Here is a 22,082-nt window from a genome sequence, read left to right as displayed (position 1 = left end):
TGTTAAATTACCAAGGAAAGGGCTGAAGATAGCTCATATTAATATATGTAGCCTTAGAAATAAATTAATTGATATCTCCAATATGCTAATAGAAGGTAACATACATGTCTTAGCAATATCAGAGACTCATCTGGATTCCACGTTTGAAGATAGTGTAATGAATATTCAAGGATATAATATATATAGGAGAGACAGAAATGCAAATGGAGGTGGTGTAGCTGTTTACATCCAAAATCATATACCAGTAAAATTAAGGGTGGATCTTATGTTAGCAGACCTAGAAGCATTATGGCTTCAAGTGTATATTCCTCATTTGAAGCCCTTATTAGTGGGTTGTTGTTATAGGCCACCTAATGCAAACTCTGATTACTTAGATACACTGTGTGATATGATAGATAATGTATGTGATCATGCAAATGAAATATATTTCCTGGGAGACCTCAACATTGATTGGAAATCATTGGACTGTCCACTTAAGAATAAGCTTCTTGCTGTCACAGATGCATGTGGACTAACTCAAGTGATAACCCAACCAACAAGAGTGTGCTTAAAAAGGGATGGATCAAGAACAGCAACTTGTATAGATCATATATATACTAACAAAGCAGAATTATGTAACAAGGCCATATCATTACCAGTTGGATGTAGTGATCACAACCTAGTGGCAGTAGTGAGGAAAACAAAGGTCCCGAAAGCTGGACCCAAAATCATTATAAAGAGATCATACAAACACTTCAATGAAGACTGTTTTATAGAAGACGTTAGAAATATTTGCTGGGATAGTGTGTTGTGGAAGGATGATCCAGATGATGCGGTGGAGGCTTTTGATAAGCTGTTTGGAGAAATAACTGATAAACATGCACCTGTGAGGAAGAGAACTGTTAGAAATGTCAGATCCTGTTGGATTGATGAGGAATTGAAGGATTGTATGGAGCAGAGAGATCAAGCAAAGATAATGGCAAATAATTCTAAATTTGAATCGGATTGGCAAGTTTATCGTAAACTACGAAATTATGTAACAAAATTAAATAAAAGGAAGAAGATGTATTTTGTAAATGTGATTCGTAATGCAAGCCATGACAGCAAAAAAATGTGGAATATTCTTAATGACATGATGGGCAGTAAATCTAAGTCACCTCCATCATTTCTTGAATCAGAAGGACATTTCATTATTACGCCTGTAGGAATTGCCAATCACCTTAGCAACTTTTTCAATAACAAAGTGGAGAAACTTAGGAATGAAATGTGCCAAACAAACAACATGCAATCACAAACCTTGATTAGAGATCAAATTATGAGAGGTAAAAAATGCACATTTGAATTTACTAAAGTCAATGTTAGCTACGTGGAAAAGTTGCTTTTAAATTGTAAAGACAAACCATCTGGTGTGACATGGATGTGAGACTTTTGAAACTGGTTGCAAACTTGATTGCCACTCCAGTTTGTCATATGTTGAATCTAAGTTTTGAAAAATGTGTTTTCCCACAAGCATGGAAAATTGCAAAGATTGTTCCACTACCAAAGAATGCCACTGTACCATTCAGTGGCCCTAATAGTCGACCAATTAGTTTGCTGCCTGCTATGAGTAAGATCATGGAAAAAATTGCCTTTGAACAAATACAATGCTATTTTTCAGCTAATGATTTAAATACAGACTTTCAACATGCTTATAGAGGCGGGCATTCCACTAGCACAGCCCTTATTCAAATGACTGATGATTGGCATAGAGAAATCAATAACAAGAATTTAGTAGGTGCTGTACTGTTAGATTTCAGTGCAGCTTTTGATATAATTGATCACAATCTGCTATTGCAAAAACTTAAAGGATATGGTTTCAATTCAACTGCAATACTCTGGCTAGGAAATTACTTAGCTAATAGGAAACAGACAGTGTACTTCAACGGACATTTCTCTGAGTTCAAATCATTAAACTGTGGAATTCCACAAGGAAGTTGCCTGGGACCACTGCTATTTTCTGTATTTACAAATGAACTACCTTTAACTGTAACAAATGCAAAAATAGCGATGTATGCTGATGATTCAACAATATATGTGTCAGAGTCCACAATTGAAATGCTTAATAATGTCTTGAACAATGAATTGCAGTTAGTATTGGACTGGGTAACACATAACAAACTAGTTCTTAATGTTTCTAAAACAAAAAGCCTTGTATTTGGGACAAAACATCTGTTATCAAATGATCCCAAGTTGAATTTGTACATTAAGGGTATGGCAGTTGAACAAGTTCAAAAGACCAAACTTCTTGGCATAATTGTAGACAGTAATTTATCCTGGGCTCAACACATTGGTAAGGTGGTAGTTAAAATGGGCAGAGGTCTCTCAGTTATACGGAGATGTTCACATTTTTTACCAAAGAATATAATGGGAAATGTCATTAAAACAATTGTCTTAGCTCATCTGGACTATTGCTCAGAGGTTTGGTCAGGAGCTGCCATGTCACATATAAAAAAATTGCAAATTGCTCAGAATAAGGCTGCACGCTGTTTATTAAGGTGTTCCTATAGGAGTAATGTGAAAATAATGCACAACTTTCTATCCTGGTTAAGTGTTAAGAATAGATTTACTGCCTCTTTGCTTAATTTTACGAGGAAAATTTCAGTGACTAAATTGCCGAGGGTATTGTATAAATGTTTAAGTTTCAGTTCTGATAAACACAATTATAACACCAGGCATGCGATGGAAGGAAGATTCACACTACCTAAGGTGAAAACAAACAGAGCGAAGAGTACAGCATTATATAGAGCCATGAGTAAATGGAACACCATGCCTGGACATATTATTCAAGAAAATTGCAAAAATCGATTCAAACTATTACTTAAAAAACATCTACTAGTCGAGCAGCTCTCTGCAGTGGCTAATATCTAACCAATGATGCCACTCCCATCAGTATAATCATCATTAATTGTTTCTGTTTATATATGTTTTTGTCTGGTCTGACCATCAATTACACCTGTCATGTTTATATAAGTTTATCTCTATGTTTCTGTGAATAATTTAGGTCCTGTGTTTTGTTAATTTTGTATTATTTTTATTTTATTTAATTTTGACTGTTGTAGAGTTATTTTTATTACTTTTGTTACCATTTCCGTTATCACTGTTTTGTCATGGTGATCATTATTTAATGTAATTATGCACTGCAGTGTATAGATGCAAAGGTGTTGTGTGGACTCCAGGAAGAATAGCTTTGGCTATGGCCTCAGCTAATGGAGATCCCAATAAAATACAAATACAAATACAGTCATGTCACTGTCCTCTCAGCTCTGCTCCATTTGCTGCATCAGACATGCCCGGAATTTTATTGCCGGTCGACACTTACAAAGTACTGAGAGGAGACTTTTTGTGTTGACGCTTTGCAGCCGCTCCCATTGTGACTGCAAATTAATTGAATTTTTGATGATATGTGAGAAGTGTCGTCTTGTTCACATGGTGTCAAACAAACCGTAGATGCTTGCTCAGAGAAGTTCAAAAGTTGTTGATGAAGCTAAACATCCGTTTGTTGCATTACAGGACACACAGTGTGGTATCGTGACCAACATTGACATTAATTGTGCAGTGAAACTAGTGGGAACAAACTGTGTCCTCTATCCAGTGAACAGCAAAGACCTGCAGCACATCTGGGTAAGAGAGGGACATCTTACTGATGTGGCTTAATACTTAATTTTTTTGAAGATCTCTGCAATTAAATGTAGCTGTCATCTTTTTTCTCTGTTGAATAAAGCATTATCAATTTCATATCTCAGATACTGACCGATACTTAAAAGCTGGTTAATATATAGGTTGTGATTTAGCCCATAAAAATACAGCTCATCTTTACAAAGCCTCTTTAACATGGACAAGAAGTGTGTTTTATTGCAATGTTATGTCAAAGTTAATTGAATATTTCAGTAATCATAAATTTATGAGAACTACCAGATGATCATTGTTGAGAAAAGGCCTGGTCTAGAAGATGATAGCCTTGTGATACAAATGTGAAATTGATAGTTTTCCTGTCATTGTGTTCTTTCCAGTCTTTTATGTACGGCGACTACATTGCGTACGACTTCTGGCTGGGGAAAGTGTACGACCTGACTAATCACATCATCCTCAAGCTCTCAAATGGAGCCAGGTAGACTGTGTGTGTGAAAGGGATTATACAGCATGTACTGTGACCATGTTGGAGATTGTCTGTTGAGCGTCTGAATGCTGGCACACATTCACACCTGCCAAATCCAGTGAATATCAAACGGTTGTCTTTTTCTCTCTCTCTCTCTCTCTCTGTCTCTCCCCGCCCCTCCCCCCCCCCCCCCTCCCTGCAGGTGCTCCATGAGTGTGGAGGATGGAGCAAAGCTTTACGACGTCTGTCCACACGTCAGCGATTCGGTACGTAGCCGCCAGCTCTTATCAGTCAGGTCAGGAACAACCCCCTCTGAACAGAGCAGCCGAGGGTCAGGGGGAAGATCCCTTTACAGTAGGGATGCTCCCATCTCCATATTTGGGCCAATAACCGATCTCTGATTTGTTACATTTTCTTCCTCAGGATCCGTCGATACCTATGTTAGTGTTAACTATTCACACGTAGAACAATATAATAATGTTAAACTTACATGTCTGTCATTTACGCACACATCAGAAGAATAGACAGTCCATATGATTGTTCTTTGACGGGTTTTCACCATGTTGCAGAAAGGGAAAAACTTAATTAAAAAAATTATAATTAAAAAAAATTATAAAATGCTTTTCTGGCATCCTTCAGAGGGCCGGGTTGTAGTTTGGGGACCCCTTGTTCTAGAAAATATTTTTTTTATTGCCAGACCATTTTAATCATATTATACTGAATGTCATGTAGTTTGACATTTACATGTGTATGGGTCTAGTTTGTGTTATAACAAAGTAAAGTATTGTTTTTATTTCTAGAAAAGGCTTTTCTGGCCTTTAAACTTTATTAAAATCAATAATGTTAAATTTTGAGTTTTATTGACAGGTTTGTGGTGCACTATAACCTCCCCACTGTTAATTCATTTCATGCTTTACATTTTTCCAACATTTATTTGGTGCATTACTGAATAACTTTAAGGAAAAAAACTGATCTTCAGCATTATGTTACTGTGTTTGTTCATCAGGGTCTATTCTTCGACGAGGCATATGGTTTCTACCCAGGCCAGGTCCTGATTGGCCCGGCCAAAGTCTTCTGTAATGTACAGTGGCTGTCAGGGGTCAAACCGGTCCTAAGCAGGAAGTGCAAGTTCAGGGTGGTGGTAGAAGAGGTAAGACGGTGAGGGATTATCCTTTACACACCATCTTCTTTTCCCCTCAAAAGTTTTCATTATGAATATGTAATTTTTGTATCTTAAATCGCCTAAATGGTCTCTATGGCAACATTTGTCTCTTCTCAGGTCAAAGTGATAGAACTGAAGGTGACGTGGATCACCAAGAGCTACTCTCCCAAAGGCTCTGACAGCGTCTACCCACCTCCCTCCACTATCGCACAGGAAAACCTCTGCAGGTCAGTCCGAGTATCAGATTTAGGTTTGCTTCCTCGTAGTTGCTGATGACTTTTTTTAATTTTTTTTAATCATTGCTTGATGTTTATGTAATTAACTTTGAGTTGTTCTATCTATATCCCTTAACCCAACGGTGTAATGTTCTTCTTCCTGTTGAGTTTAGGGTGAAGCGTCTGGGATACTACGACCACACCCAGAGACAGCTGGGAGAGAGAGCCCTATATGTTTTCCCGGCTAAGGGGGACGCCACACACATCGGCTGTGAGGGAACCGAGGATTTTCCCGAAGACCCCGTTGCCAGAAAGGTGTGGTTAAAATATTATTGCTAAATGTCAGTAAGTGCATGTTTAATTCTGCTTCTTTTGCAGTACGTAGAGAACTTGTGCGCTGCTGTAAAGATGAAGGTCGATACAGCCTGTATTCCCCTCAGGAGCATATTAACACTTAGAATCACGTGTGTTACTCATCTTCAAACTCTCACTGTGTGTGTATGTGTGTGTCTTTGTCTGTGTGTGCGTGTGCGTGTGTCTCCTGCAGTTAAAAAGGATGTTCAAAAAGGATTTGGTGAAGAAGACGGAGAACGCCGACACACAAGGTGCAAAACAAAACTCTGAAAAGAAAACACTGTATCCAGAGGAACATGCAGTACACAACCACACACGCACACTTCTGTTTTTCTAATATTGTCGGTGTTGCCTCTTCATGAACCCGGAAAGCCTCTAATGTGGAAGAATTTCACTCACCTAAAAATAGACATGTGCGAATGAGAAATCCAACTTCAGCCTTACGACAAATAAGAATTTTAAGAAAAGCAACAGTTGTACATTGTGAAAAGGCTGCTGCTCTCCCCTTTTACTTAACCCTATTTCCCCATATTAAAATTTTTACTTAATAAATTCTATACAGTTTTGCAGTTCATCTATTGAGGTCACGTTACACAAAGAACGGTACATGGTTAAGTTGTTATTAAGAAGAACCTAGAGCAAGAACCTAGAGCAAGAGCCCTCCACTGCGCGTCGGGCTCCTGCTTCAGCTTGTCGGACTTTATTTCTAGCAAGTGACCCGTTCGCTATACTTTATCCCTTACTTAGCCTAGCCTAGCTTTCCCATTGTACAACTTCTCCTGGGCAGAAATAGACTCATACACTCTGCAAAATGAAGCGCGGGGGTTTGGATTGAGCAACGGACCTTATGATCAGCTAGATTATACGCCGTTCCTTTTATTTGGTGATTTTTACGGGACATCAGGCCGCCGTGGTTAATGTTAAACACACGTCCTTCAACTGCTAACATGGTCGCATGTTTAGAACGTAGACTATGGAACGTCAAACGCCCCCCAGTTCCGCATCAACAAGCTGGAGCATTTAAACAGAGAGGCGGAACTGATCGTGTCGGGAATCTTACTACCCCCCGAGGTAGTAAAATTCCCGGAACGATCACTCGCACCTTTCTTCCCTCGTTCCGCAACTGTCGCATTTATACAACAGGGCGGAGGGCCGAAAGGCCGGCATATTCCCGGCTTTCACTGGCTGTGTAAAAGGGGCTATTGTTTCTGTTGAATTGCCTCATTCCCAAGGTTGATTTCTGCCTCTTTCCTTAACATTTTAGTTCATAAATGCAACCTTTTCATCCCATTTCCCGTGCCGAGCATCATCTTCTGCCACATCATATCAGAAGTGGATAAGTTTTGAAAAGGCGTACGCCATATCAATAAAAACAATAGAGTACTTGTAAACAAAAGATAATTAATTCCTACATTTATTCAGTACTATTCATTGGATTTTTAACTATAAAACATGTTTTTGTTCATTACAGTCATGCTCACACTATATACTCTAGTTAATTTAATATTACTGTTACACTTGCTGTCTATAAAGGTTTTCTATAACTGTAAAATGTTCTGCTTTCCATTTAATTTTGCTCACAACTCTAACCAAATTTAGTTTTTTATTTATTTATAATTTTTTTCTTCAAAATATATACGTTATCTGGTTAAAACAGTTTTTTGATAAAAGCTTGATCTTATAATTCCTGCTGGTCCAATTAATCCATCAGGTCTATGTGTACGCTGCCGCAGTGGTTTTCACACATGACCATTTGTCCAAATTAGGATCATTCTGTTTCTACAAGCATTCAGTCAGAAACTTTGACTATTTGCAGTAATACAGAATTGAGAGCACGTGCAGATGAATCTGGTTTTCAAATGAATAGTGTGAGATGAGCATAATAAAGTGGGCATGACAACCTATTTTATCTCTCGTCACACATAAAGTTCAACTTCAGTGCCTGTGTAAAAAAGATTAAGCTACTTTTTATAGGTACTATAAAAAATAGTTAATAGATAAAAAACATTTTATTTTAAAAGCCAAACTTTATTAAACAATAATAATAATTAAAACATTTGATTAAATGCTTTTCTGGCATAGCGCTTCATCATTTATCATTGTCAGAAGAGAGGGCATTCATTTTTATTCCCCAAAGGAGCTGAGGAGTAAGTGTCTGCATGCACAGCAGAGTGAGAATGATTTCAAGTACCTGGGAGACATGAGGCACAAATGGGACATGGTTACAAAGGGTACGGGCTAATTGTCCAGAATCGCAGCACACTTGTATGATATGAGCTTGTCCCTTCCTCTGAACCTTTTAAATAGAGATTCTAACACCCTCCACTGTTTTATCTCTCACCAGGCGAGCCCAAATCAGAGCAGACGGACTTGTCTCATCCCAAAAACAACAACGGCCCTGTGGTTCCTGTGCAGAACCCTTCAGACCCGCAGAACATCAAGCATCCCTCTGCTGAACACGGGGAGCAGGACGCTGATGACGAGGCTGCAGAGGACACTGACGACACCAGGTCTGTGTGTGTTCTTTGGGTTCTTTCTTTTTTTCTCTTTTAAATGTCATCAAAGTGAATGTGTGAGAGGAACTGAGAAGCGCTTATAGGTCATGGATAGTATATCAAGAGCTTCTGTAAAACAAGATGAAATGTCTACATAACCTGTAATTTTACATTTTTATTTATTTTTATTCTTTTTAAATGTTTTAATTATTTTATGTTTTATTTATATTCATGTTTCTCATTCGCTTTTCTTTTTTTAATGTGTGCTCTATACTTGATGTATTTTGTTTTTGCATCTGTAAAGCACCTTGAATGGCCTTGTGTCCGAAATGTGCTTTAGAAATAAACTTGCCTTGCCTTGCCTTGCCTACATTTGTGTCTGGGGTGATCAAGTCTGGTAATTTTTTTAAGACATAGTTTAAGGTGGACTGACAGTTATTATTAAATTATTATTGTTTTCTTCATCTCATGATTCTCTTATGGTTGCAATTGTTTAGTCTATGAAATGTCAGAAAACGAAATTTTATCTATAATGTATTCTTTACATTCGGAAAAACAAGTGACATTGTTTTAGAATGTGAGAAAAAAGTCAACACTTTTGATAATAGTTTAATTGTTGATGCAAAACTGCAGAAAATCCTTGGTCAACATTGTCCGATTTTCTCCAATGTAAAATGGAATAAATAATAATAGTTATTTAAGAATTGAATTATTTCTCTCTTTTCTGACTTTTTTGATAGACCAGTCAATAAGAGGAAAGCTCCTGTTTGTGTGTTTAACAGAGATGTTGTCTGTCACTGTACACCATGTTTCAGCTCGCTGACATCATCAGCCAGCTCCACAGCCTCTTCTCAGAGCGGCGGTCTTGGAGTCAACCGGAAGAAGAGCATCCCGCTGTCCATCCGCAACCTGAAGAGGAAGCACAAGAAGAAGAGGACCAAGTTCGCCCGCGAGTTCAAGCCCGGAGACCGGTGGGTTAACATGAACTCTTTGAACACCAGTCCATTACTATCACATCTGCTCACCCTTCTTGCTTTCACTTTCTTTGTTTCATTTATTCATTCTTCTTTCTTTCTGGTTAAATTTCCTCACATATCTTCTTCATTTTCACCTACCTGTCCAACACTTCTGTAGATTTAGTGACTCATCAGTCAGACCACTGCTGTGGCTGCGTATCTCAAGATTGACCGTTAATAGATTTTTCGAAAAGTCTGGGGAACTTTTTAAGTGTGACATTTTGCAGATCGATAGGGCTAATTGTTATAGTCATGGTGCTTCCTGCTCATTAAGTTACAACCCTGCAACTGTACTGGGAAGTGGAAATACAAGTGACATCATCTGTTACCAACTATTAAAGCAGTCTGCTGCTTATCCTCCAATAGTGACAACACTGTGTTTGTGTGTCCCTCTGCCCTCTCTCCTGTTTGTCAAAGGGGCTCATGTCTCCGTCAGTCTGACAGTGACACTGGAGCTGAACAGTAGCTACACACAGTCTTTCACACACGTCCTCGGCTTACAAAACAGATTGCACATTCTCTCTCTCTCTCTCTCTCTCTCTCTCTCTCTGTCTCTGTCTATGTGTGTGTTTGTGTCTGTCTGTCTTTGTTTCTTGCTCTCAACAAACACACCACAACACTGCAGATTTCCTATTGTTTAATATGTCAATAAAATTTGCGTTGTCCAAAACAAGACAGTCTGGAGTTGTACATTAGAGCAAACAAAATGAATTCAGCTAAAATTGAAACAGACTGTTGCCTATATTATTTATTACTAGTGCAGTGCCCGTAGGAAGCAGGTAGTGTTAATGTGACTTATGTTCTTTCTTTAATATTTGTTGCGCGATAATCCTCTATTGGCAAATCAGGTGACATTTTTTTTTTATTGGTAATTGCAGCTTGAAGGCAGCAGTATTTCTTTTTGCAAACAATGAAGTGAATTTCTGCATCTTACATAGTCTTTAGCTTGTTTAGGTGTTAGTTTCTAACAAATTTAAAACATTTTGTGGAAGCGATCGTGTTTACATTCACTGGTAGCAGAGCTATCCGAGAATTTAAATGGAAACGCTAACTGAAATTAGCGTCACTGCCACGGAAGTGTTTAGCTATACATTAACTATATAACAGTGAAAATAGCGTAATGTGCGAAAAAAAAAAAAAAAAGCGGACAGGTTTGAGGAGTTGGTGATGTCTATGGAAAGGTTCAAGAACGTTTTGTTTGGAAAGTTGGGTGCATTGAATGAGGAAGTAACAACATGCTGTGTCACTCATTTCAAGCTTTGGTCGCAGCAGCCAATCAAATCAGAGGGAGGCGGGGTTTAGCCGGAGACTACTTCATGCCCGTCGTTACTGTGGCCTTCAGTGTGCGCATGTATTCGCCGCCAGCATGATATAAATATGATAACTTCTACATATTTGGTCCAAAAAACGTTAAAATCAATCAAGGATGCACACCTTCGTGCGCAAGCCATATCCGGAAGCTCAGGCCAATCTGACTAACGGTCAGAGAGATATGCAAGTCACAGACAGACAGACGTTTCTTGCTTTATAGATAGATTTCATATTGTTTGATGTCTCAGCAAATCTCTCCATTTTATGGAGCTGCATGGCAGTGAGGGAGAACTGAATGAGAGAAAAAACTGAAAGGATAAGAAGTAAAAATTATTGAGGGCTCAACATCAAAGGTAGATAAGAAATGATGAGGAAGAACGGAGAACTAAGAACAAATGTAGTCAATGCTCCCCTGAATAATAAAAGAAAACACAATGTTTTTCAAAAAAACTGTTCCCATTTAGCTTTTAGCCTTTAAACTCTCCTTTCACTTTTCCTACCTACGGACGAACAGCAAACTAAACTGAGCAAGCCTTTTTGCTGCAGCCATATCTGAGTGATCTGTGTGTTGGTGTGTTTGAACAGGGTTGCAGTGGAAGTTGTTTTCACAAATACCACGTCTGATGTGATGTGGAAGGACGGGCAGGTGGACAAGGGAATCCGTTCAAACGACCTGATCCCCATCCAGCACCTCGACAGCCACGAGTTTTGTCCCGGGGACTTTGTCGTAGACAAACGACGTAAGCAGAATTAATTTAATTAAGCATTTATTTATGATGAATTTGGTTGTTCTATTTTGCTCTGTTCCGTTTTTCCACCCTTTGAGACTAGTGAAGACGCAGCGTGTGTCAGATTTCTGTCCCTGTGGACTGCGATGAGATATTTTATATAGGCCACTCTGCCTGCTGGTACCTACAGTATCTGTGTCATTTGCTGAAACTTTGCCAAGTTTGCGTACCTCTGTGAAATGGAACGGAAACCCAAAGATGTACTTCCAGGCTGTGATTAACAGCCAACCATTTTCTTCCGGGAAAAAATAAATTTTCATGTACAAATCTTTGCATTAAAGAAACTTTGTTTAGGTCTCTTAACTGTGTACTGTGTGTGTGGCTCTGTTTGCTCTCTCAGCCCAAGCCCTCCAGGACCCAGGAGTGTACGGAGTGATCCAGTCTGGCGATCACAAGGGCAGAACGTGTGTCGTCAAGTGGATCAAGCTCAACCCCTCCAGTGACGACGTGGAGGTGAGTCAAGGAAAACAAAACAACGGTTTCGTGCTTTTAAAGAAATCCTGAAAATAATTTTGTATGAGACGAGAAAAAAAGGTAAATGATTTTTTTTCTTTTTTACTTAATCCAGGTTACCGATATAGAGGACGATGTCAGCGTGTACGACATCGCAGATCACCCAGATTTTCACTTTCGCACCACCGACATCGTCATCAGAATATGGAACTCGGAAAAGGGACAGAACGACTGCGAAAATGAGGCGAGAACAATCAAAAACCCTCTGTCTTTTCATGTGAAAAGCATTGAACATGATCCTGTCAGTGTAACACAAATCCAGTTCAATAGTACCTCAACAGTACAGCCTCCAGAATGATCATAAAGTTGGATCTAAAACGACTTAGACAAAAACTTAATATTATGACCTTCAAGAATATAGTATTCAATGCAGGGCTGTTGTATTATGCCTCATTTCCACCGAGTAGAGCGAGTCGGATCGGAGCGGCTCAGAGCGGGACAGCTCACTTTTAAGAATCTCGGTGTTGTTTCCACCGCCGACCCTACCCTTACTGGTAGGGCGGGGTTTAGGCTGGACTGCGATAGCCGCCGCCAGATTGTGGGTCAAACTATCGGGCTGTGGAACAACTGTGGTCAAGCCAGCGGTCTCTTGTTTTTGCTTGGTCAAACCAGCGGCTTCTTTATTTATTCCCCCCTGTGTTGTGAGCACAGAGACGGCTCGATGCAGCTGATAAGAGACGGTGAGCGAACAGTGCTGGCTGCGGCAGCTACGTGACATCGTAGCAGTGGGATTCATTTAATGACGAGGAAAAACACCACACAATAAACAGTGCCGCGCTCACATTGTCGCCAAAACTCTCTTCACTCTAGCCGAGGTGACTACAAACGGCGGAAATGATTCAAACCAGCCGCTTCTTTATTTATTCCCCCGTGTTGTTGTGAGCGTGTATTTACTACTATCTATGGCGTAAACACACAGAGACGGCTCGGCGCAACTCACAGAGACAGTGAGCGAACAGTAGGCCCTACTGGCTGCGGCAGCTACGTGACTAATATTATGGGACACAGTGTAACCAACTGATTAATTTATTGACGAGGAAAAACACCACACAATACACAGAGCTGTGCTCACATTTTCGCCAAAACACAAGACTATCTTCACTCTTGCCGAGATGACTACACATGGCGGAAATGATTCTTTCGACCAATCAAATGACGGCTCTGCCGTTTCGGCACCCTTTCAGGCGGCTAGTACCCCTACGGAGGAGTACTGAGATTTGGAGTGGCTCAGAGCGGTTAGGTGCGCTTAAACCATACCCTACCCAACTTTTGGCAAGTGAAAAGCCAAACTACCCGGACCGAACCGCTCCGATCCGACCCGCTCTACCCGGTGGAAATGAGGCATTAGACTGCATTGGTTTGAGTTAGGTGAGCTTAATGAACTGGCAATAGACTGATGCTACTTCCAACATTGTTCTGGTTCCGTTCTGGAGTCTCAGAACCATGGTGCTTTCTTGTGAACCAGCCTGCGTTGCGTTCATACCAGTTTAAGCGGAAACAAAGTTTCACCCCCCCTATGTCATGGTCTTGCTCTTTCTTGTGCTGCTCTCTTAACTTCTCCTGGAAGTCGGTTGATGCCCAAATTGCCACCAATCATTTAGTTTCCTCGGCAGAACACCGCAAGTTTTTTGTTTTCTGCTGGCTTGGACATTGTCACAGCCTTTGTCTACTTTTCGTCCTCACAGCTAAGACACATCCGTTGATGACATCACGGTTTTCAAGAAATAGTATTTTTTCTCTTCTAGCTGAGAACCAAGTTTTCACTTTCAGAACCCCATCTATTTTAGGTGTGAACGAGCTGGTTTAAAATTGGGTTCCGGAACCGGAACTGGCACAGAGCATTGCCACTGTGTAAGACCTATGATCTTGTTTTAATTTTGTATCACAAGTTTTTGATGAAGGTTGTATCTCTCCCTCCTCCTTCCCTCAGACGTCAGTGGGCCAGGTGTGCAGAGTGGATGTGAGCAGCAAAGTGGAGGTGGTGTGGGCGGATAACTCCATGACCATTGTCCTGCCACAGGTAAATGTTTTCTCTTTGATCAAACCAAACTTCAATTTTGATAATTAGAAGGTGAGGCGTTTGTTGCTGACAATTGCACACACACACACACACACACATACAGCACCTGTACAACGTGGAGTCTGAGATCGAAGAGACGGACTACGACTCTGTGGAGGAGACGAGCAGCGTCCTGTCCACGGAGGAGTGGGAAGATGAGAGCGACAGCTGGGAGACGGACAACGGCCTCACCACCGAGGAGGACAGCCACGCCCACAACGCAGACGCTACAGACACAGCCACCCCCACACCCACAGGCTACACCACCTTCATCATCTCCCCGACAGAGGGCAGCAAAGCTGGCCTCACCAGCCCCACTAAAGGAGTCCCCGGAGAAGAGGGGGACACGTCTGTGGCTGTGGCTAGTCCTGCTTCTGGAGGAGGTTTGCAGCTTATTTTGTCAAAAGTTATTTTGTTCATTGTAAGGGAAAGGTGTGTACATGGAATAGTTTTTTCAGAACAGACCTCGTAAAAATGGAAATATTATATTCATAATTATGTTTTGTACAATCGCTTGAAAATCTGAAGTTTTTTTTAAAATCACATTAGAGTGAGCATTTTATAAAGGAGCAGGGCGTGTCGCCATGTTTCTATAGTAGCACATATGAATTAATCCAAGGCACAAATTAGTCGTCATCATATGCAGTATGACCAAAAAAAATTATACTTTCTACCTGTGTCCTGTTTGACATAATGATGTCTCTAAATGATACTCGCTGACGTTTTGCCACACACTAAATAAATTGTCCCTGCTAAGGAACCACTCCAGGAGCAGTCAACGGGGCGGAGAAGCCCGTTAAAGACGGCGCCTCTCGGGGCTTCAGGGAGCTGAAAGAGGCCTTGAAGATCCTGGAGAGCCTGAAGAACATGACTGTGGAGCAGCTGTGGACCGGCGGCTCTCCGACCTCCCCGACCTCTTCAGAACCTGCCTCTTGTACTCCGGTGGCGGCGTGTGTGACGCCCGTGGCCCCCGAGAAGCCCACCAAGGAGAAGCGCTTCCTGGACGACATCAAGAAGCTGCAGGAGAACCTGAGGAAGACGCTGGACAACGTGGCCATTGTGGAGGAGGAGAAGATGGAGGCAGTGGTTGAGGCAGGAGGGAGTGCAGGAGCGGGGGCGGAGGTAGGTGTAAGTCGATTTCCTATGTACAATCCATATAAATGAGACTTTCTGTCATTATACTGTGTCTTACCTGCTGCTCTGTTACTTGTTCAGGCAGAGAGAGCCGGAGAGGAAAAGCCCCAGCAGGAGCCACAGACACCCGTGGGTTCACAGGAATGGCCCAGTGAGTTTCTCAGTGACACACCTGTACTGTGCCAACAGAGTGGAGGCAGGCCCGGCGTCACCTTCACCAGTGCCAAGGGAGAGGTGTTCTCTGTGCTGGAGTGGGCACCAGGTGAGAAATGGCCACACAGAAATGTACACCTCTGTTTTCTTCTCTTCCTACCTCCATTCTTTTTCTCTTTCTTTATTTCTTATATTGTATACATAGTTTTCTTCAACCCTCTTGTCATTCTCTACGTCTTAGTCTCAGATACACACACATCCTTAAGATGGATTTCCTGCCCTCACATGTATTTGTAAGTTGTTTATGTCTTTTTATGCAATCACAATCTGTTTTCGTTTTTTAGACACACACTCATTTCATAAAATGGAATTCCAGCCAGCGGAGGCCAAGAAGTTTTTCAGCACAGTGAGAAAGGAAATGGCTCTGCTAGCAACGTCGCTGCCAGACGGCATCATGGTCAAGACATTTGAAGATCGCATGGTGGGTTTTCCTCTGGTGCTGCGACAATTTATGAGATAAAATCTAAAGTTATAAACGGACTTAAACTGACATTACTGGCAGCTGCCTTACTATTAACTACACCCTAGGCTATGTTTACCTGTACATAAGATGATATATACCATGAAGGGCCAATATTATGGTCTCAATATGGGTAAATAAGATGTTGAGCTTGTGATGCCCAGAAATGATTTTAAAGCCTCATGTATCATCCTTTGTAAACCTTGAACAAACTAAGTTTAAATTGATATATATTATTAACTATTTGATTATTAGAATAAATCAGAGATAAGTAGAAAGATCATCTGTGTTTAATGTAGCTGCAGGGTTTTTTGGGAAAGTGGGCATCAATATTTAAAAAACTCAGTCATAACAACCTTAAAGATAGAAGCTGCCAGTCTCAGTCTTATGATCTGATCAGAGCTATGATGCGCTGCCCTCTTTTCTCTTGTCGTATCCTCAGTCTCCTTTACAGCACATGGTCCGCATCTGTCATCGAACGTGTTCTGAAGCATCTTTGCCTTTATTCCAACACAGGACCTGCTCTCGGCTCTGATCAAAGGGCCGACGCGTACGCCCTATGAGGACGGTCTCTTCCTGTTTGACATCCAGCTGCCATACATCTACCCGTCTGTGCCGCCTCTGTTCCGCTACCTGTCGCAGTGCAGTGGCCGCCTCAACCCCAACCTCTACGACAATGGCAAGGTCTGCGTCAGCCTGCTGGGCACCTGGATCGGCAAGGTGAGTGGCATTAAGCTAGACAGATAGTCTTTTATTGTCATTGCACATAAAAACACAACAACATTTTGTTTACTCACCAAATAGCAGCATTTAAAAGGGCATATATAGTTTATAATGTAATCATGTTAATCAGTCATAAAAACAGTTAAATTAAAGTAATATATTGAAAAAAAAATACTGCTTTTGAATAAAATAAAAAGTATACAGGTATGATGTCTGTTTAGAGATATTAAAAACAGTTTGTACAAAACTTCCTGTCAAGCTTAACTAATCCAAGTCAAACATGCACTTTGAACCAGACTTGATTTGAAAATGATTAGCCAACTTCTTTCAGCCACTTAAGAACTGGAAATTCCATCATTCATTAGCAGTTTCTGCTCCCTGTTAGGATACATGCTTCCTTGATTGTGACCTTGCAAAACAATTGCAATTATGTTAACTGAATGTAGCGTCAGTGTTGCTGCTCACAAACGATTACTAAACTATTGATAACTTTGATACAAAATTGTAATTATAAACTAAGGGATGCTAACTTGGACTCTAGACTAAAACATAAATTGATTTGGATGCTTTGCATGATGTGAATAACATGCTTAATTCGTCAGCAGTTGAGTGATGTGCAGTTGGAGCACAACAGTTGTCGATCTAGAGAGCTTGAATTTCTATGTTCTTTTCTCAAGAATTACTGCTGATTTGTCTCTTGTGCTGATGGGATTCACAGGGCACTGAGAGATGGACCAGTAAATCCAGTCTGCTGCAAGTCCTCATCTCGATACAAGGTAGTGTGCGCGCGCACACACACACACACACACACACACACACACACACACACACACACACACACACACACACACACACACATACACAAACACAGAAGCACACACACTTCCACTTTCCTTTTATGTAGCACAAAAATGTTTTATCCATGTGTTCATTTGCTCTGAAGGCCTCCAAGTGCAGCGTCTCACACAGACATTACACCACTACCGTAAAAGTTCTCTGCTATCAGGCCTGTTAGACAAACTGGGGGCCAGAGTTTCATTCACTTATCTCAGTGAACTAATGATGTATCTCCCCAATTAACAGTTAAACGCCTATGAAATGTGTATTTAACTGCACCAGCTAGTGAATATTTATAATGTATTCACCACACTCCCCAGTCTCATTCATTTCAAATGGTAAAAGATGTTTTTTTGTATAATCCTAAATCCAAGTTCAAAAGGACAAAGAAAGTTATTTTTGAGGGATTTTGAGAACTGCACTGCTGTGCTTTTTATCTTTGCGTCTCCTGAATGGCAATTTTTTAACTCCCATTTTGACCATCCACGTCTACTCTTTCTACAGGCCTTATCCTGGTCAATGAGCCTTACTATAACGAGGCGGGCTTCGACAGTGACCGCGGGGCCTACAGGAAGGCTATGAGAATAGCCGCTGCTACAATGAGATGGCCGTGATCAAGGTGGTGCAGTCGATGACCACAGCTCCTGCAGCACCCCGTGGAGGTCTTCAAACAGGAGATCCAGGGAGCCACTTTGCCCTCTAACGGCTGGCGGCTGGGTCCACCGTCTGGACGTGTGGCCTGGAGTTGCACGAGGCCGTCGAGAGGGCATCACGCCGCTCACGTGTCCTCTCGTCACTCCAGGGACCGTCCGTCATCTGTGGAGCCTCTGGGACGAGCAGCCCGTGGCGGTGGCCCACAGCAAGCCCCAGTAAGCCCCGGGGAAGAGGGGGTGGAAGGGAGTCAGGGCAGTATTATAGAGGAGGACCTGGAGGATTCAGGGCTGGAGTCCCTCCACTGTCACAGCCTCTCTGAGCCAGAACTCAGACTGCGACAGCACCCAGGGGAGCTCCTCCCTGGGTGGGGAGACGGGGGGCTGGCTCCGTAGTCCGCGGGTGGTGCGTCTGAAACGGGTGCAGCCCACGGTCGTCGTCGTTGGAGGAGGAGGTGTGGGCCTCCTGCGGAGGCCAGCCGGTGGTGCGACCAAAGAAAAAGGAGAAAGAGCTACCGGAGGTTTTCCTCCCGGAGGGCAGTGGCTACCCGGACATCGGCTTCCCCCTCTTCCCCGCTCTCCAAAGGCTTCGTGAAGAGCATTCGAGGTGTGCTGCTACAGTACCGAGCCGCGCTGGCCGCTGCTGGCATCGCTGAGCACACCGAGGACAAGTAAGTGCCTCCTCACCGTTTCCCCCTAACACAGCCTCTGCACTGTTCCCTGCTCTTTTCCTCCTCCTCTCCTACCTTTTCTTCCACCCTCAAGCTGTAAAGGATTGATCCATTTGGACTGTACCCCTGTCCAGAGCTGCACTGCCCACGTTTTTGTCCTTTACCCCCTAATTTCTTTGTCTTTGTACCGCTCCCGCCGCCCCAAACTCCACATTGTTCTGCCCTTTTTCTTTATTTTGTTCATCCATAATCCCTCTCGATCAAAACCACGTCTGAAGGTAGACGACAGCTTTGATCAGGAGAATGGAACGGGTTCTGGTTCTGGACGCGACTGACTTGATCATGTCTTTGTTGTCCTTCAGTGTCTCTGCAGATGAGTACGATGAATAAGGAAGTTACACAAACCCACTGGAGCTTCAATACATCATCACATAGGAACCCTCTCCTGTTCACGGACAGAAGGTGAACCAGCTTTTTACCAGAGGCGTTGGAGTTTCCCTTTCGGGGTCTCAGCAGTTCTTTGACTTCTGTGGAAGTGGTGTGGTGGCCAAAAAAAGAAGAGGACTGAATGAGATGGAAAAATTAGTGCCATGAACCCTCTTCCAAACTCCCTATCCTCCTAGCCTCCAGCAGCAATCCACAATTCTGGTGGCTGGGGGGATTTGCTGAATAACCACTCCGTCGTCTCAATCGGCCCTGAAATAAGTAAAGCAGATACGGGATTGTGGTCAAAGACGGCTGAAAAACTGCAAAGCCCAGCTCTCCTGGCTGTTGGTTGAACTGTGGCTAACTGTAGCATTACCCATATTATGGCTGTACCATCCTGCACTACAACACCGAATAGACAATCTAGTCTGTGGGGTGACACCATATAAACACACTGAGGAGGGTTCTAATAGAAATCACTGGTTGTTTGCTTTCTGCCAAATTCTCTTTACACACAAACACACACACACACACACACACACACACACACACACACACACACTCAATTAGAAAGAACTGACTGTCAGTAAAACTGCCAACCACAGCTTTGCCACTTTGTTCACTAGGCCGGTATTCTCCTCTTTCGCCAGTCACTTGCACTGAACCACACAGCAAACATCGACTGACAAAGTTTACATACTGATCACCTCCAGGGGTTCAGACTGCCGTAGCTGTTTTGATGGTAGAGCAGCCGGCCGGGCGCAGGACGTGATGGGGTCTTTGCTCAAAAGCTTAACACATCTTTACGCCTCCATGTACAAAAGCTCCATTCACTTTCTGTCGAATTTAGCAACAAAAAAAATAAGTGGTCGATAACTGCAGCGCAACATTCACTTTTTTCTGTTTTGGTGCGTTTGAGGTCGTTACTCACAAGAGGATTCAGAGTAGAGCTTTAACCACAATGCTCCGCTTTCTTTTACCTGGCCGGTGATGAATCACCGCAAGTGATTCAACTAAAATAATTAAGAGACAAAAAACACATACAGCATCCATTCCATCATCTCATGTCAACATGTTGCCTTACTTGAATTGTTCTTAATAATCTCAGACCATTGTGTACAGAGCTGCTTGTGTCATGCTTCAGACATTAACCTAAACTGACTCCAAACTACAAACCACTGAAACCCTGCTCCAATGTTTTCTTCCTTTTTGATTGTTTTGTTGGTAATAATTTTTGCTTTATATATATTTTATCTTATATATCTTATATTCCCCCATGAATGCGACTGCTGACCTCACTGACGAGAGAAAATTGCACAAATTACAGCACGCAGACAACTTTAGTGGATTTGACTGTTGTCTGTGAACTTTATTTTTCTTTTTTCATACATTGAATCTGTTTTTTTTCTTTACTAAGTCATTATGAAACTCTGGATATTTGCCTCAGACTGTGCTGTAATTAACTGTGAAAGAAAGTGAAACTCATATACCGTGTCCAATTGTGCTTCCTGGGGAAAGTTCAGAGCAGTCCTTGTTTACATTTTTTTTATTGTGTTATTAACTGCACCCCACCACTAACATAATGCTTTTTTTTTTTTTTTTTCAAGATATCCTTTTTCCTATTATAATTATTATTCTGTTTATAAAAGTCGGAGGAACCCCCTTGTGCTTTCTATTACCGGTGAAATAAACAGGAGGCTGGTATTTTACTTGAATAAAGAAACTTGATGCTGAAGAGTGTTACTGATTGAGAGTGCACACTGTGCCATGTGAAACTATAGACATAGTCATATGAGTGATATGAGAGGATAAAACCCATGAAGAGTTTTAAAGAGACTTAATAAAATAAATTGAAAATTGATTAATTATAATTATTTGAGGTCCTGAATGAGGGTATTTTGTTTTGCTTTGTCTTCCATACCCACCCTGTTCCTGTACCATGTGGCAATCAGGCATCCATGACATGTTGTCCTCTGCTTGGATTTGACCACGTCGTCATTTCGCCTTCTTTGATGCTGCATAGCAGTACATATTGCTTTCATGCTGGCTGCTTTGGCATCTAGCCTTGTTAGCTTTCTGTTTTTTTTTGCCATCATATGCTGCTTGTTTGTAAAATGTCACCTTCATAATTCTCGGTGGAGTGTGTTTTCCAGTGGTTCTGAGCTCGCTCTGAAGACGTATGTAGTTTTGGAAAGGACAGATACACCTGAACACTCAGAGTTAATAGATGGCGTTTTTTGCTCCATCGTTCATCCTTCTCATTTGTCAACCGCCGAAGAAACATTAAAATGTGAAGCTATCTCGCTGGATCTCAAAGCAAAAAATAAATAAATCTGGCAGGATATCAAGCACATGATATGTACAATTTTCTCTGTATGAGTGTATATTCAGATTTAAACCATTATTATATTATTATTATTGGGAGAAGTTTGTTTTACAGCCAAAGCATGTAACATGTCGCTTTAAGCCTTTTGAACGGGCTACACACAAGACTTGACTGTACGATGTCTACATTTCCACAGTGGCCTGATCTTGATATTAAAAAAAGGAACTAATAAATGTATGATTCGTAGCCTGATTCCCTCTGTACAGATGTCATGACTATATTGAAATATACGAATACACATACAGTATATATTTAACAAAAACTTAAGTTCCGACAAGTCACGTGGATGCTCGGGGCATATATGTACAAAATGCTGAGCGCGTAATTGTACTTCTGATTTAATTTTTTTTTATGGTCTAATTTTGTTGCATAAAGATAACTGTATAGTGATGCATTAAACTTTGCAAGCAGTAACATAGTAACATTGTGGCTTTAATTTATTTGGAGTCTATTAATCTAATGGAATTTAGACCAAATTAATCCCAAACTGTGGCCTGTAATTTAACACCATAGTGTCCTAGAAAGATGCAGTCACAAACCAAATCACAGAGCACT

General features: G+C 41.5%; 1 protein-coding gene across 1 annotated transcript in view; it reads left to right on the top strand.

Annotated features, from left to right (window-relative positions):
• ube2o (ubiquitin-conjugating enzyme E2O) overlaps nt 1-21,732 on the top strand; it is a 39,746-nt gene extending 18,014 nt beyond the window's left edge. The window contains 29 exon segments of the mRNA XM_080029193.1: nt 3,529-3,639; nt 4,029-4,126; nt 4,317-4,380; nt 5,121-5,264; nt 5,394-5,503; nt 5,665-5,806; nt 6,039-6,096; nt 8,190-8,355; nt 9,156-9,311; nt 11,253-11,407; nt 11,796-11,908; nt 12,024-12,152; nt 13,899-13,988; nt 14,092-14,410; nt 14,785-15,149; nt 15,243-15,423; nt 15,659-15,795; nt 16,351-16,554; nt 17,276-17,333; nt 17,899-17,951; nt 17,954-18,034; nt 18,036-18,110; nt 18,112-18,132; nt 18,134-18,163; nt 18,165-18,338; nt 18,340-18,507; nt 18,509-18,616; nt 18,618-18,715; nt 19,078-21,732. Of these exon segments, the coding sequence (XP_079885319.1) occupies nt 3,529-3,639; nt 4,029-4,126; nt 4,317-4,380; nt 5,121-5,264; nt 5,394-5,503; nt 5,665-5,806; nt 6,039-6,096; nt 8,190-8,355; nt 9,156-9,311; nt 11,253-11,407; nt 11,796-11,908; nt 12,024-12,152; nt 13,899-13,988; nt 14,092-14,410; nt 14,785-15,149; nt 15,243-15,423; nt 15,659-15,795; nt 16,351-16,554; nt 17,276-17,333; nt 17,899-17,951; nt 17,954-18,034; nt 18,036-18,110; nt 18,112-18,132; nt 18,134-18,163; nt 18,165-18,338; nt 18,340-18,507; nt 18,509-18,616; nt 18,618-18,715; nt 19,078-19,105 (3,636 nt within the window). The 3' untranslated portion in view covers nt 19,106-21,732.
• The last annotated feature ends 350 nt before the right edge of the window (nt 21,733-22,082 follow it).

This window comes from Ammodytes marinus, assembly GCF_949987685.1.
Source record: "Ammodytes marinus genome assembly, chromosome: 6".
Classification (NCBI taxonomy): domain Eukaryota; kingdom Metazoa; phylum Chordata; class Actinopteri; order Uranoscopiformes; family Ammodytidae; genus Ammodytes; species Ammodytes marinus.
The sequence above is the reverse complement of the archived record's forward strand: the minus strand, read 5'-3'. Positions and strand labels throughout refer to the sequence as shown.